The sequence below is a fragment of the Sciurus carolinensis genome, chromosome 11 (assembly GCF_902686445.1).
Source record: "Sciurus carolinensis chromosome 11, mSciCar1.2, whole genome shotgun sequence".
Taxonomy (NCBI): Eukaryota; Metazoa; Chordata; class Mammalia; order Rodentia; family Sciuridae; genus Sciurus; species Sciurus carolinensis.
In genome coordinates, this window is record NC_062223.1 from 62,684,725 (window position 1) to 62,698,932 (window position 14,208).

General features: G+C 35.3%; 1 protein-coding gene across 1 annotated transcript in view; it reads left to right on the forward strand.

Moving 5' to 3' along the window:
• The window catches only part of Rras2 (RAS related 2), a 70,752-nt gene extending 56,956 nt beyond the window's left edge, over positions 1–13,796 (forward strand). The window contains exons 2-6 of the mRNA XM_047517075.1: positions 2,320–2,407; positions 3,445–3,547; positions 3,728–3,836; positions 10,126–10,244; positions 12,271–13,796. Of these exons, the coding sequence (XP_047373031.1) occupies positions 2,320–2,407; positions 3,445–3,547; positions 3,728–3,836; positions 10,126–10,244; positions 12,271–12,358 (507 nt within the window). The 3' untranslated portion in view covers positions 12,359–13,796. The remainder of the gene's footprint in view (positions 1–2,319; positions 2,408–3,444; positions 3,548–3,727; positions 3,837–10,125; positions 10,245–12,270) is intronic.
• Positions 13,797–14,208: the final 412 nt, after the last annotated feature.

Genomic DNA, 14,208 nt, shown 5'->3' on the forward strand with positions numbered 1-14,208 from the left:
TCTGGGAATTGAACCCATGGCATTGTGTACATTAGGCAAGTGCTCTACCATTGAAGTGCACCCCTAGTCAGAAAAGTGCCCTGCCCCATACTGGGGATTGAACCCAGAGCCTCACATGTGCTAAGCAAGAACTCTACCACTGAGCTATGTGTCCAAGCCTGAAAAGGGTTTTTTGATTTTTTGATAGACTCTGGAGTGAGTTCCCTAAGAAGAATCTTTCAATGAGGATGGCTCTTTAAAATTTGCATTTAGTAAGATGATGATGGTCTTTAAACAAATTTTGAAAATAAGATATAGTAAATATGAAATGTGGACCTAATATCTAGAAATCTCAAGTTAGTTCATCTTAAAAATTATTGTGAAAAAAAATGAGTGTGTGTGGACCAACAACATGTCTGTTAGTAGAGTTTCAGAAGTCTTGTAATATATTGTGATTAAAGAACTGACATTCAAAGGATATGTGAAACTTCCACAGTCACTATAAAGAAAAACAAACAATTTATTTTAATAGTCTTCAAAGTCATGTCATCCATTGATACATGTTAAACCCCCCCTGCCCCGCCCCCTGCCCAAGTACTTGGGATTGAACTTGGGCACTTTGCCACTGAGTTACATCACCATCCCTTTTTAAAATTTATTTTTATTTTGAGGCAGGGTCTTGCTGAGTTGCTCAGACTGACCTTGAACTTGTAATCCCTCCTGCCTTAGCCTCCTGAGTAGCTGGCATATGCCACTGTGCCCAGAATGTTAATATCTTAATTTAGTATCACAGTATAAAACTCCATCATATTTGAAGAATTCCAGCTATCATGCATGACTTGCACATTTGTAAAAATTTATTTAATATTTGTTTTTTCATTATATTTTCAACCAAAGTGGTAAGGGCGGTACAGTACTTTCAGGCATGAAACTCATGAATTTCAGGTTTTACAAGATGAAGGGGTGTCCAGAAGTATCAGCTAGCTGCAAAGAAACATATGTCAGGAAACTAATCTTGAAAGTGTAAACAGTATGCTTATTCAACTTTTTGGTAAAAGATTGCAGTTTGATGTTGTTTAGAGTAGTAAGTACAGAGAATATTCTTGCCAGTTGTATTTACCTTCTGAAGAGGTATGAATTCCAACAGTTCAGTTCAGGATTGTTTTAATACCTGTTAGTTTGAACGCACATGGGGTGGTAGTAGAGATAACTACTGCTGGTGGTAAATGATTGTTTTATAGACTTTTTTTTTTTTTTTTAACTAAGTCATACATCTTAAATCAAGAAGGAAATATGGATAATGAATTCTGTGGTTAAGGTTATTCCTCAAAAATACATTGTGGGAAAGACCTTTCCAAAATAAAATAAATATGCAAAACCATGGTAGCAGACAGACTAGTATCCTCCCCAAACCAGGGTTTTCTTGACTCCTTTCGGAGCACTTACTTTTGAATAGGTTTCCGAGCATAGGCCACCTAGTTGAGGCATGTCACCTAAGAACTCTGTGCTCCTAGAGCAAGGACTTTCTGCAGGAACCCTTCCTAAAGAATGACTGAACACACTTGGGCTCTGGACCCCAGCATTAAGCTGTCTTTCTCTGAGGAAGTTGATCCCTAGGAGAGCTAAGGAGATAGAGGAGTATATCAGTATCCTAGGTACTGCCTTTCTAATAAGAAATGAGAAGTAGTTTCTTAAGATTATTGCTTTATTTTTAGAACATTTTTAAAGAAAATTATGATATCCTTAATGCCCATTCTTTCGATGATGATTTAGAAGATCATAATTGGGGAGACTTTGATAAACAAATATAATTTGAGTTAAAAAATGAAAATATTAGATGAAGTTTGAGATTCCTGCAGATGAAATAATCCTGAAATGATGTTTGTATAGTGTAATACTGAAAGCTGCTGAAAGGGGAATAAAAAATGAGAAAAGAAAGTGTGGGATGGAATGTTCCAGGCCTCTTTGTTATAATTTCTTTGCATCTATTTTTATCCTTAGGATTGTTGTTTTTATAAAATATGAATAAGTCTGAATTATAATTTATTAGGTTTTCCTGATTTTTCTAAAACTTGAGTTCTAGTTCTTAGCTTTAATTATGAAAAAAATATAGTAGGCGCTTTGCAGTCTTGTGTTTTTCTGATATGATAATCTAAAGATATTTAGTACCTTTTCTTCACTTGGAAGGTGCTCTGAAGAGACTCATTTATTAGGGAATTGACATAGTAGGATAAATCCTAATGCAATGAAAATATCTCAGTCAGTTCTGGACTAAGTGGAATTCTATAAAGTTAATAAACAGAGATATAAGTTTTTTCTTTCTTTTTTTTTTTTTTACAGTCCTATTTTGTAACAGATTATGATCCAACTATTGAAGATTCCTACACAAAGCAGTGTGTGATAGATGACAGAGCAGCCCGGCTAGATAGTAAGTAAACTTACTTGTTTTTTTTTTTTTTTTTTTTTAAGTTGTAGATGAACACAATACTTTTATTTTATTTATTTATTTTTATGTGGTGCTGAGTATCGAACCCAGGGCCGCACACATGCTAGGCAAGTACTGTACCACTGAGCCACAGTCCCAGCCCAACTTACTTGTTTTAATAGTTAATCTGTTCTATTTTTAAAAAGTTAGGTCTGGCATTTTACTAGTTTAAATAGTATAATGGAAATATTAGATGATTTTGAATATAAACCTGCCCTTTTCACTAGTTTCGGTTGATGAGTCTGCATATTGGTCAATTTTAAATATTTCTCCATAAATGAAACGTAAAGCAGTAATTGAACTGATCTTGTTCTGCTAAGCCTGGTCTTGTCATTGTAATTTGTTAAAATATATTTATCGGTACAGTTGGAAATAATAAATCAGGTCTCATTTCTTGCTGTTGTTTGGCAGAGGTTACAATGGGGAAGTGACTATAGAGTTTGCCCAGAGACTAACAAAACTGTGCCTGGTTAAATATACTACTTCCTCACAGAAGAAAGCCCTGTTCTTTTAATTTGTGTGCTTCTTTTATTCAAAGAGATTAAGAAATGTATTAGCACCTGTCCAAAGTATGGCATTTTGTGTGGTGTGGGGACAGGTAACTACCACATTTTCTTTCTTAAATTTATAGTATATTTTTCAGATCTTTACTTGGAGGAGATAAACATTCAAGTGATTTCAGAGGTTATCTGATTCCATCTGCCTAGATGTGTGTGATATTTTTAACCTTCTAATTGGTATGCTAATATATTCTAACTATAAAATCAATCTGTGCTGATGAAAATAAACTCTGAAACTGTCTGCCATTAGAATGTGTTTGTCTTTAGTATTGAGAATAAAGTGCTAAGAGAGGAATGTCATTTCCTTTTTATACCAAGAATAAGGTGAGCTCTAGAGGACCCACATGAAAGGGGCCTATCTTTGTAGAGAAGCAGTTTATAAAACAAAAATACAGTTTTCTTTGTGTTTTTTCCCTTTAGTTTTAGATACAGCTGGACAAGAAGAGTTTGGTGCCATGAGAGAACAGTATATGAGGACTGGTGAGGGCTTCCTGTTGGTCTTCTCAGTCACAGACAGAGGCAGGTTGGTACCAGTATTAAAATGTAGTCCATTGGTCCTATCCAGATCATTATTTAATTGAATTTAGATTTTCTTGTTTTTATAAAAAAAGAAAAAACAATCAAATACTAACTGGAGCATGGAGCTTGTTGAATTATGATTCGTGGTCAAATCAATTAATTTATTTTATTTTATTTTTTTAAGTTTTGAAGAAATCTATAAGTTTCAAAGACAGATTCTCAGAGTAAAGGATCGTGATGAATTTCCAATGATTTTAATTGGTAATAAAGCAGACCTGGATCATCAAAGACAGGTAAGAAAGAATTTCATTGCTGGGAAACCATGTAAGTGAAGTGATCAATGAATGAAATAATAGAAAGTCACATGATCAAAAACAAACAACTGTGCTGCCTGCCACTTCAGTAGCTATTGTTGAGTCTAGCACACTGGATCTTAGAGAAGTTGCATTAGATAAACAATAAAAAGAAGATTTAGAAAAGTTCAAATTTTACGATTTTACACGAAATTTCAGAAGGTTCTATAAGCCCGCAAGTATTTATACTAGGTCAAGTCCCATGTAATTTCTTGGGTAATAGCTAAGAACTCTAATTTAGTTAGACAATCTCAAATGCCTACTTTATTTACTGTTTATATGAAATTATCTTTGTTTAGAGACTGACTTTAATGTAAACTACAGCATTTTAATTTTTCCTAACTCTAGTGGCTGAATTTTCTATTAATTCTTCATATTGGCCTGCTCTAATACTAATAGCTCTCAAAATAAGAATGCATTTAGTTGCAGACTTATTCTCACTTGTTTCTTTACTCACTTATTGAAAATCTTATTATTTAAATATTTTTGGTATGTGTCATTCACTCATGTTTTTGTGGGGAGAGGAAGAAAGTAAATTAAAGCAGGTCCTACATTATTTGGGGTATCTTTTTTAAATCTTTAGTCTCTAACTCACATCCAGAATAATTATTGTTTAAATTATTTCTTTTGCTGGCATTTAAGTACTGTGTTAACAGATAAAGATTTTTGTTGGGTTGGGCATGGTGGTACTTGCCTTGTTTACTCCCTCCCTCCTTCACCTTAACTGCCCTCTCTCCTTTCCCCCTTGTTTAGTTACTTAATTGCTAATGGTCACCATTAATTTGAGAAAGGCACTCTTTATACTTTTACTAAAATACCTGTGTTAACCAGTTCAGTCTCCTTCATCTGTCAGTGCCCTACAGCCTTCTGGCATAAAGAATCCTTTCTCTTCAGATAATGGAGGGTTTTCTAGTCCTGCCTGTTTATGCCTTGTGTGCATCTAAAAGAGTTGGCTGTAGGTGTTATGAGGACTTTCAGTTCCACCGGTCAGTTTTGTTCATGCTTTATCTTCAGCACGTTGAACAAAGATATACTCTTACTATTTGTTGAATGAGTGACTGGGCATCCACTGATTGAAGATGTGGTATTAACATGATGATACTTTCTACAAAACATATATTTTTGGAAACAAGTTTCATTTCTGGTAAACTTCATTAACCCATTTTGTTTATCACCTTAGCTCGGACACCTATAAAAACTAAAATATAACATGTAATTTTACAGTATATAATAGTATAATCATACTATAATATTAATTAATATTAATGTTAATATATACAAAGTATTCTAATATATATATGTCAGTTTTATTGAAATATTTGTAGAATTGAGAACTTGGGACCTAATGGGTTAATGTGACATATCCCTGAGTGTTGGAAATGTAGTTCATTCCTTTTAAGCCATATTTGTTCAGATAAAATTACTCTTATCATTCCCATTTTGCTTTTCTTTCTTTGGGAATATAGTACTACTTGAGTTCATATTATTTTGGATTTTGAATAATTTATGCATTTGAACTGAGTTCCCAAAAAGTTCCAAAGTTCCCAAAAGCAGGTCTGCAAATTTACTGTGTCAGATTTACTTTGGATGTTCAAAACAATTCTGGGTAGAGCTCAGATCTACCAAATAGAATATCTAGGAGATAAGGCTTAGTATTTGTATCTTTATAAAATTCTCTGGGTTGAGGAACTCTAGAAAATATTTGTTTATGTAGACCTCAGTCTGCTTTTATTTTGGGCTTCTCATTGTGTTGTCCTTTTTGTTCGCTTTGGTGGTGGCAGTGCTGTCTCTGCTTCTTGGTTAAAAGTGTGCTACACTAGTGAGCATATGTGTGGTTAGAGATCTCCTGACCAGAAATGTATGTACAGGCTCTGTTGTCCTTGATTCCTGGAAGACATGATATAAAACCAGACTTCAAATAAGTGAGTTGGGATGCAATGGCATATGCCTGTAATTCCAGTGACTTTGGAAACTGAGGCAGAGGAATAAAAGTTTGAGGCCACCCTCAGCAACTTAGCAAGATCCTGTCTCCAAATAAAAAGAGGTGCAGATATAGCTTAGTGGTAAAGTGCCCTTAGGTTCAATCTCCAGGACAGAAAAATAAAAAAGTATGTAAACAGTCTTAGCAATGGGTTTTTTTTTTTTTTTTTAATCACCTAGACTATGGATTAATTAATTTTCTTAACTATGTACAAAGATAGGTCATTTGCCATCCCTCTTTATCTGTATTACATTCTGCATAATAGGTAGGGCACAGAAAACTTTTTTTTTTTGTATTGGGGATAGAACTCAGAAGTCCTTTACCACTGAGCCACTTCCTCAGCCTCTTTTCATTTTGTATTTTGAGACAGGGTCTTGCCAAATTGTGGAGGCTGGCCCCGAACTTGTAATTCTTCTGCTTTAGTCTCCCAAATTGCTGGAATTACAGGTGTGTACCACCACATCTGGTGCCAGGTAACGTTTTCAGGAACAATTGAGCAGAAAGTCAGTAGTATTTTTGTTAGTGCTGGGGCATTTGAACCAAGAGCCTCATGCATGACAGGCAAGTGCTTTACCACTGAGTCACATCCCCAGCCCGACAGTAGTATTTTTAAGGACATATGTTTTTCCTCCCAACGTCAAATTTACAATAATAAACAATTTGAGATTGTCTTACAATCTTTATTTATTTTTGTGGTATGGGAAATTGAACTCAGGGGTGCTCTAGCACTGACCTATATTTCCAGCCTTTTTTTTTTTAATTAAAAAAATTTTTTTTGAGACAGGGTCTCACTAAATTACCCAGTCTGTCCTTGAACTTGTAATCTTCCTGCCTCAGCCTCTCTGAGTCTCTGGGATTACAGGTGTGTGTCTCTGTGCTTAGCTGACTAAAATCTTAAATATTTATTTTTATTTTTATTCTTATATCCTCTTTCACTTCAGGATCTATTTATTCGATTGGTCACACTCCATTTACTTGTGTTTACTTAGTTAACTGGTACGCATTCTTCTAAGTCCTAGAGGTACAAAGACAAATGTGTGTTAATACTTAGTCTCAGAGGACATCTTGAAGTGGTGGGAGAACAAGAAGACCAAAATTAGTAGTGTCACATCTTATGAATTTTGTCAGTGGTAACCTTCGAGTGTGACGTGCTCTGAGATGGTACTTCTGAAACGTCATTGTCACTAGGAGGGAGTTTCTTGTTGCTTGAGTCTTGAAAGGTTAGTGAGAAATAAGAATATTTAGGTTGAGAGAGAAGGGATGACATCCTAGGAAGAAGAACAGAATTTTGACTGCATTGGGTTATTTTTATAAGAATTTACCACGTCAAATTTTCTTAAAATAGATATTATCCTTCCTGAATTGGTGGCTCTTTAAAGTTTTCCTCCTATTGTTTGGCTTCCTTACCTAATTGCTTGCACAATTTGATTTATATTTTAGACTCATAGACCTTATTAGTAGATGTTTTATTCTGAAGAAAGAGAAGGTAAATTTAAAAATGACATAAATTTGGGTTTACCAGTGCTTAGTGGAACCTGCCTGCTACCTTGTCAAAATGCAAAAAGGACACAGACTTTTAAGAAGTGATTGTTGGATATATGTACATTAATGTAATAAGCAAATGTTATTGTATTTAGGTTGCTGAATTTTGGGAACAAAGTATTACATTTGTAGAACAAATTAACTGGAGAAGATTAGGGGGAATATTACTTGAGCTCACATGAGTCCAGGAATAATTCATATTCTAGTCAAGAATGAAAAACCTTATGTTTCTTGTGGTATTGGGTTGTACACTTACTAGTGGGGCAAAATTAGCCCTAGATAATTTATTTTCTTGGTATTCCATAACAAAACCTAAAACTTGACCCCTAACAATCAGACTGTTTCCAAATAATTGCATTGTGGAAGACAGCTGAAGAATATGTATAACACAGACTACAAAATATCTGGTACCCAATTGGTAAAATCCTGTACATCCACTCAAACATTACCAGGCATGTAAAGGAGGAAAATATGTCCAGTGGTAACAGAAAAATCCAGTTAATAGGAACAGATCCAGAAATGATGTAGATAACAGAATTAGTGGATAGAGACATTAAAAGTTATTTTAACTATATTCTGCACATTCAAAAAGCTCTATAAAACACTGAGTATGTTAAGTGGAATTGACATGGAAGAATATGTTAAAAGATCCAAATAAAACTTCCCGAAATTAAAACTACAGTGAGATGAAAAATGTATTGGGTGGAATTAACAGAAATAATGACTGAAAATTTTTGAAATTTGATGAAAACTGTAATGCATGCATTATCATACTATGAGCATAAGGAACATGAAGAAAATTTCAGGACACATAATAATGAAATTTTTTAGCACAAGTGATAAAGAGAAAATCTTGAAGTAACCTGATAAAATATTGCATACAGAGGAACAAAGATAAATGTATTCATTATTGTTTCTTATGGAAAACAATGCTGCATCTTTCAAATACTGTCCAGAAAAATGTAGTTCTGTATGGGTGATGGGTTTCCAGATTTTCTTTTCTTTCTACCCATCTGACTTTTCTAAACTCATCTTTGTGTGTGTGTGTGTGTGTGTGTGTGTGTGTGTGTGTGTATGTGTGTGCATGTGCATGCATGTGCGTGCTGTGGGGACTGAACCCAGAACTCCGGTCCTTACTTATGCTAAATAGGCACTCTACCACAAAGCCACATCCCCAGCCCCCATCTGACTTTTCTAACTCTTCAGCAAGTGTTACTTTAGTACTGATGACAGCAATAAAAGGAATTTTGTCTTAGAAACACAATTTTAAGCCCCACTATGTAAATGTAACATAGTTTAATAATTTTAGGTAAGAATCACTATTCAGATTCTTCACAATTTAACATATATTGGGTAGCCAGGTGCCATGGCACACACCTGTAATCCTGGTGACTCTGGAGGCTAAGGCATGATTGAGACCAGTTCCAGACCAGCCTCAGCAATTTAGTGAGGTCTTAAGCAACTTATCAAGACCTTCTCTCTGGAGTAGGGGGTGGGGAATTAAAAGGGCTGGGAATGTGGCTCAGTGGTAAAGTGCCGCTGGGTTCAATCACTGGTACCAAAAAACCCAAAAGCAAAAACAAAGAAAAAAAACCAATAAAACAAAAACCTATCTATCTATGGTATTTATTTATTCATGTTTTATTCTGGCCTGCCATTTTTATGGTCCTGTTCATCACTGATTTTCTCCATGTATTTATGAGTGTGTGCTGTGTGTCAGGTACTGTGAACTCAATGATGAGGAGGCCTCAGAAGCATGTGGTCTTCTTCATCTAAACCTCTTGCTATTTTCTCTTTTGTGTGCTATATTCCAACCTGAAGAGGCTTCTTTCAGTTCCTAGGACTTAGAAATCCCATTTGTTTTCACAGTATCATATATACCATTTCCTTTGAGAGGGATACTTCCTCATCCCACTTCCACCTAACTCCAAACTCTTTATTTTTTGCTTAAATATAATTTCCTCAGGGTTAGATACTCTAATAGCACTTTGTGCTTTTCTTACATAGAAAGTATTGTTGTAGTTAATATTTTTGGTGTAATCTCTAGATCAAAATCTTTTTTTTTTTTTTTTTTTTTGTGGTGCTGGGGATCGAGCCCAGGGCCTTGTGCTTGCAAGGCAAGCACTCTGCCAACTGAGCTATATCCCCAGCCCTAGATTAAAATCTTGTATGGTAGCATAGTGATCCTTGGTATCCACAGAGGACTGCTTTAGGACCCTTCTATCTCCCGTTACACACTAAAATCTTGGAATACTCCAATTCCTTGTATAAAATGATGTAGAGTTTGCATCTATCCTACACATATTCTCTACTCATATTCTGTGTACTCTAAATAATCTCTCTACATTACTTATAATGCCTAATACAATGTGTTGTGTAAATAGTAGTTGGGTTGTATTTTTTTAGGGAATAATGACAAGAAAAAAGATGTGTATATGTTTAGTACAGTTCAGTTCAAATATTTTTGATCTGCAGTTGGCTTAACCTGTGTGGAGCCCACAGATTTTGAGTGCCGACTGTATTTCTATCACAAGTATGTTCTTCTGAGTTGCTCTACAAAGGTGGGCTTCAGTTGGTGTTGAGCTGTAAAGTCTATTGGTTCATCTTGTAAAAGAGCTTAGCCTCAGGAATAACAGTACAATCTGTAGTCAGGATTAGGTGGAGCAAATTAATACCGTACCTTAAACACAGCTCTTGGAATTTCAGGTAACACAGGAGGAAGGACAGCAGTTAGCACGACAACTTAAAGTAACATACATGGAGGCATCAGCCAAGATTAGGATGAATGTAGATCAAGCTTTTCATGAACTTGTCCGGGTTATAAGGTAAGCAAAACACACACTGGAAGTGTTTTATTAAATTGTTATATTTAGTAAGAAAGAGAAAATCATATGTAGGTTTAATAGATAAGGATAGCTCTTGAGGGTCAAAAGGAAGGACAAGGGGTTAATGCACATGGGGTGTTAAATTTTAATTAGGTACACAATATATTCTGGGCATTTCTAATGTAATTTATTATATTGAAGTAGAAAGTACATTTTGAGATTTTTCAAAAGAATAAACACAGCTTCCCAAGGTGATGGTGTGGACATAGTGATGACAGCAGCTAACATTGAAGTGGTAATCAAGTATCTGCCTGATATTATGCTAAATGCTTTACGTGTATTGCTGTGTTTAGTCCTCCCTATAACCCAGGAAACTACTTTCTTTTATACTTACTTTCAGATGAGAAAACAGAGGTACAGATAAGTTAAATAACTTGTTTAAGCTATGGACATATTAAATGACAGAGGGGGGCGGAATCCAAATCTCTGGTTCCAGAGCTGGTATTCTTGGTTTTGCTTCTTACAACCTTCTCCCAGACTAACAGTAAGAGAGGTAGAGAGATTCAGCAGTCCCATGAGGTGTGAAGCATGATACCCCAGTTTATAAAGAGTTTTTCTGGGAGATGGTCTAAGAGGCCCCTAGTGGTTAAGAAAGTGTTAATGCCTGCTGGAGTTAATATATATATGCTATATGACTGCATGTGAGAAAGATAAAGTTGTTTCAGTGAGGTGTTATTTTTCTTTTTTGGTGGTCCTGGGAGGTCCCAGAGCCTTATACTTGCTAGGCAAGTATAATCCTACCAGTGAGCTACATCCCCAGTCCTTTAAAAAATTTTTTTTGAGACAGGGTCTCAATAAGTAACCCAGACTGGCCTTGAACTTGTGATCCTCCTGCTTCAGGCTCCCATGTAGCTGGGTTTATAGGCATGTGCCACTGAGCCTGGCTAGTGAGTGGGAGTTGATTTTGAGTCTTGGTGACTTGGCCTCTACTTCACCCTCTGCTCTGTACTGGGTGTCTCTGCTAGGTAGACAGTTTGACAGGAACATGGAATAGGCTCTTGTTCATTGGGTATCTCAGGTGAATTGATACCTGAGCTGTGGGCTTCTTGGGTATTCTCTCTATGGAGTAGAAAAAGTGAAGGTTTTAGTTTTTTAGTAGTTTGTTAAAAATGTAAGTCCTATTGTCCAGAGTTTCGGTTTTGCAAGTTGGAAGAGTTCTGGAAACGGATGGTAGTGATGGTTTCATAACAAAGTGAATATAATGAATACCACTGACTTAACAACTTAAAAACTGGTAAAGCTGGAAAGTTTGATATGTTGTATTTAACCATCCCCCATCTTAGTTCTATCTTAGTGTTAAAAAACTGGCGAACTGATTCTTAAAATGATTACAACTGCCTTTTTTGAAATATCTTGTCCTTCCTTTTGACCCTCAAGAGCTATCCTATCTATTAATCAACTGGAGTGAGATAGGGAGGTAGAGAAGGTTTCTTTTGTTTTGTTTTGTTTTTTTAATTGCCAGACACCTTCAGTCAAATTTAAACATTAAAGACGTTTAAATCCTCATAATAGCTGTGAAAGCTGAGTTTTTGTTATTCTCTTCTAAAAGATAGAGGCTTAGAGAGGTAAACTAAATTGTTTCTAATACTGACTCTAATAAAAGACAGATAGGAATAAGAATTGCATGTATACTTTTTAAGGGTAATTTTGTATGGTAGGCTTCAAGGGGTGTTTATCCTTAAGTATATTACAGGGTCAAGGAATTTCAAATTGAGAAGGGAACATGGAGGTTACTGAGTCCAGCATCTTATCCCATTCAGGGCTCTCCCTTGAAGGCAGCTTGGACAGCTCTGCTTAGTTTGTGCTGATGGATTTGTGCCCCCTTGTTTTGTTTTTCTTTCAAAGATATGCTTGAATCCCTAGTTGAACACTGAAGAGCATATGCACTTAAATGACAGTTGCCCAAAAAGAATCTGTATCTTTATTACCTAATAGGAAATCATATTTAGATTTTTCTGTCTTACAGGAAATTTCAAGAGCAAGAATGTCCTCCTTCACCAGAACCAACTCGGAAAGAAAAAGACAAGAAAGGCTGCCATTGTGTCATTTTCTAAGAATCCCTTGAGTTTTAGCTACCAACTGCCAGGAAAAACCCTCATCTCCTTCTCTCCTTATGGTTTACATCATGTTGGTACCTTTCTAGCCTTAGACAAATGATCACCATGTTAGCCTTAGACCAAGAAGCCGGCTACTCCTTTCCATGAAGCTAATATAATGGTTCTTTCCAGATCAATTTAAAGGAAACACTAAGGCTGCTTCAAAGATTATCTGATTCTTTTTAAATACATGTATACATATACAGACACATTCTTTTTTTAAGGGCTTACATTTTAATGGGGATGAATTAGTTTTGGAACCGAAGCTGTTTGCTAAGCTGAAGTTATAGGTTGTGAAATAATTTTTAACTTCTGGAATCATGTTACCTACTGTTACTCTAAATAGAAGCATAGAGAGGTTTTTCTTTTAAAAAATGTGAATTTTTTTGCCTATCTTTAAAAATTTTGATGTCAACTTTAGTTAACCTTAAATACACTGAATGAAATCCACAAAAGTGAGACATCTCAGACCTTTCTTGATACTACAGCTTTTGTTTTCCAGTGGCCAAAATACCAAAATGCCTATTGTATTTATGGTTTAAAAACTACTTATCAAGCCTGTTATTACTTCTCCTCTTGAAGATGATAGTGTTCTATGTGGCCAAATAGTTGTACTCATTCTGGACTTTGGCATCTCAATGTGTACTTGGTTTCTTAATTTAACTCTTTTCACAGCCATGTTAAGGGTAAGAATGAATAATTTTTGTCTGTCTTCCTTTTCAAGTATTTCTGGTTAAGGGATTCAAAAAAAAAACCTAAAGTTGTTTTTGTTTGCTGTAATATAAAATATGGAATTGATCTTTCCAGAGTCAGAGATGATTAATGTTTTTGCTATATACTTTTATACATTATTTTCTTATCGAACTAGTTAACAAGTATTTTTATATGTTTGTAAGCAAATATGCTTTCACAGCATACCTTGTGTATATGTAAAGATAAGTATTTAATTCTCACTGTTCACTTTTAACCGACAAAGAAAAAAAAAAGTGGAAACTACAGAAACTGTGGTAGAACTTTTACTTGCTGGTCTGATCCTGGTTGTATCTATCTTTGGCCAGTTTTATCCCCATTCAAGAAACCTTCCCAATTGAATACAACTGGATGAGACTCTGAAATCACCTTCAGTGTCCCCTGCTATATATTGACTGTTATATCAAGTATTAATTGTAAAACTTGTAATTGACAATTAGTATAACTGTGGATGGCTTCTGATTTTGTTTTTAATTCTGTGGATTGTGTTTAAACAATTCAAAAGTATGTTCCTGATTTTGAGATACTAAGTGGTATTGCACAGTTGTCACTTTATTGAATGTGTACAACAGTCCCATGACCTTTATAGAGCATACCCTTGGATAGCTTCAGGTGCTGAAATTAAAGTTGATCTGTTATCACAAGACAATATTCTATCACTCATTTTGTTATTTTAGTGGTTTTGTGAGAGAATAAGTATTAGAAGAAACTTATTTTCATAGCTCTATGCCTTTCTCAACATTATCTTAGGGTTTGAATCTAAAAGTCACATTGGTCATTCAGCAGGGGAACTTGATATGAAACATTTCGGTGTTCTTAGTGATTTCTTAGTGTTCTTAGTGATTTCTTAAATGGTTCTCTAGGCCAGTGTTTCTCTTTTTAAATGAAGTGGTCCTAATAGACCACTGTCCAGATGTAGAGGAGGGGGGGGTAAAGGGTGGGGGATATAAATATATATATATATCTATCTTCATCCCTCTGTGAATGAAGCCTAAAGCAGTTGGAGCAAGGCAAACAATACATTTATATATATCTATCTATCTATCTTCATCCCTCTG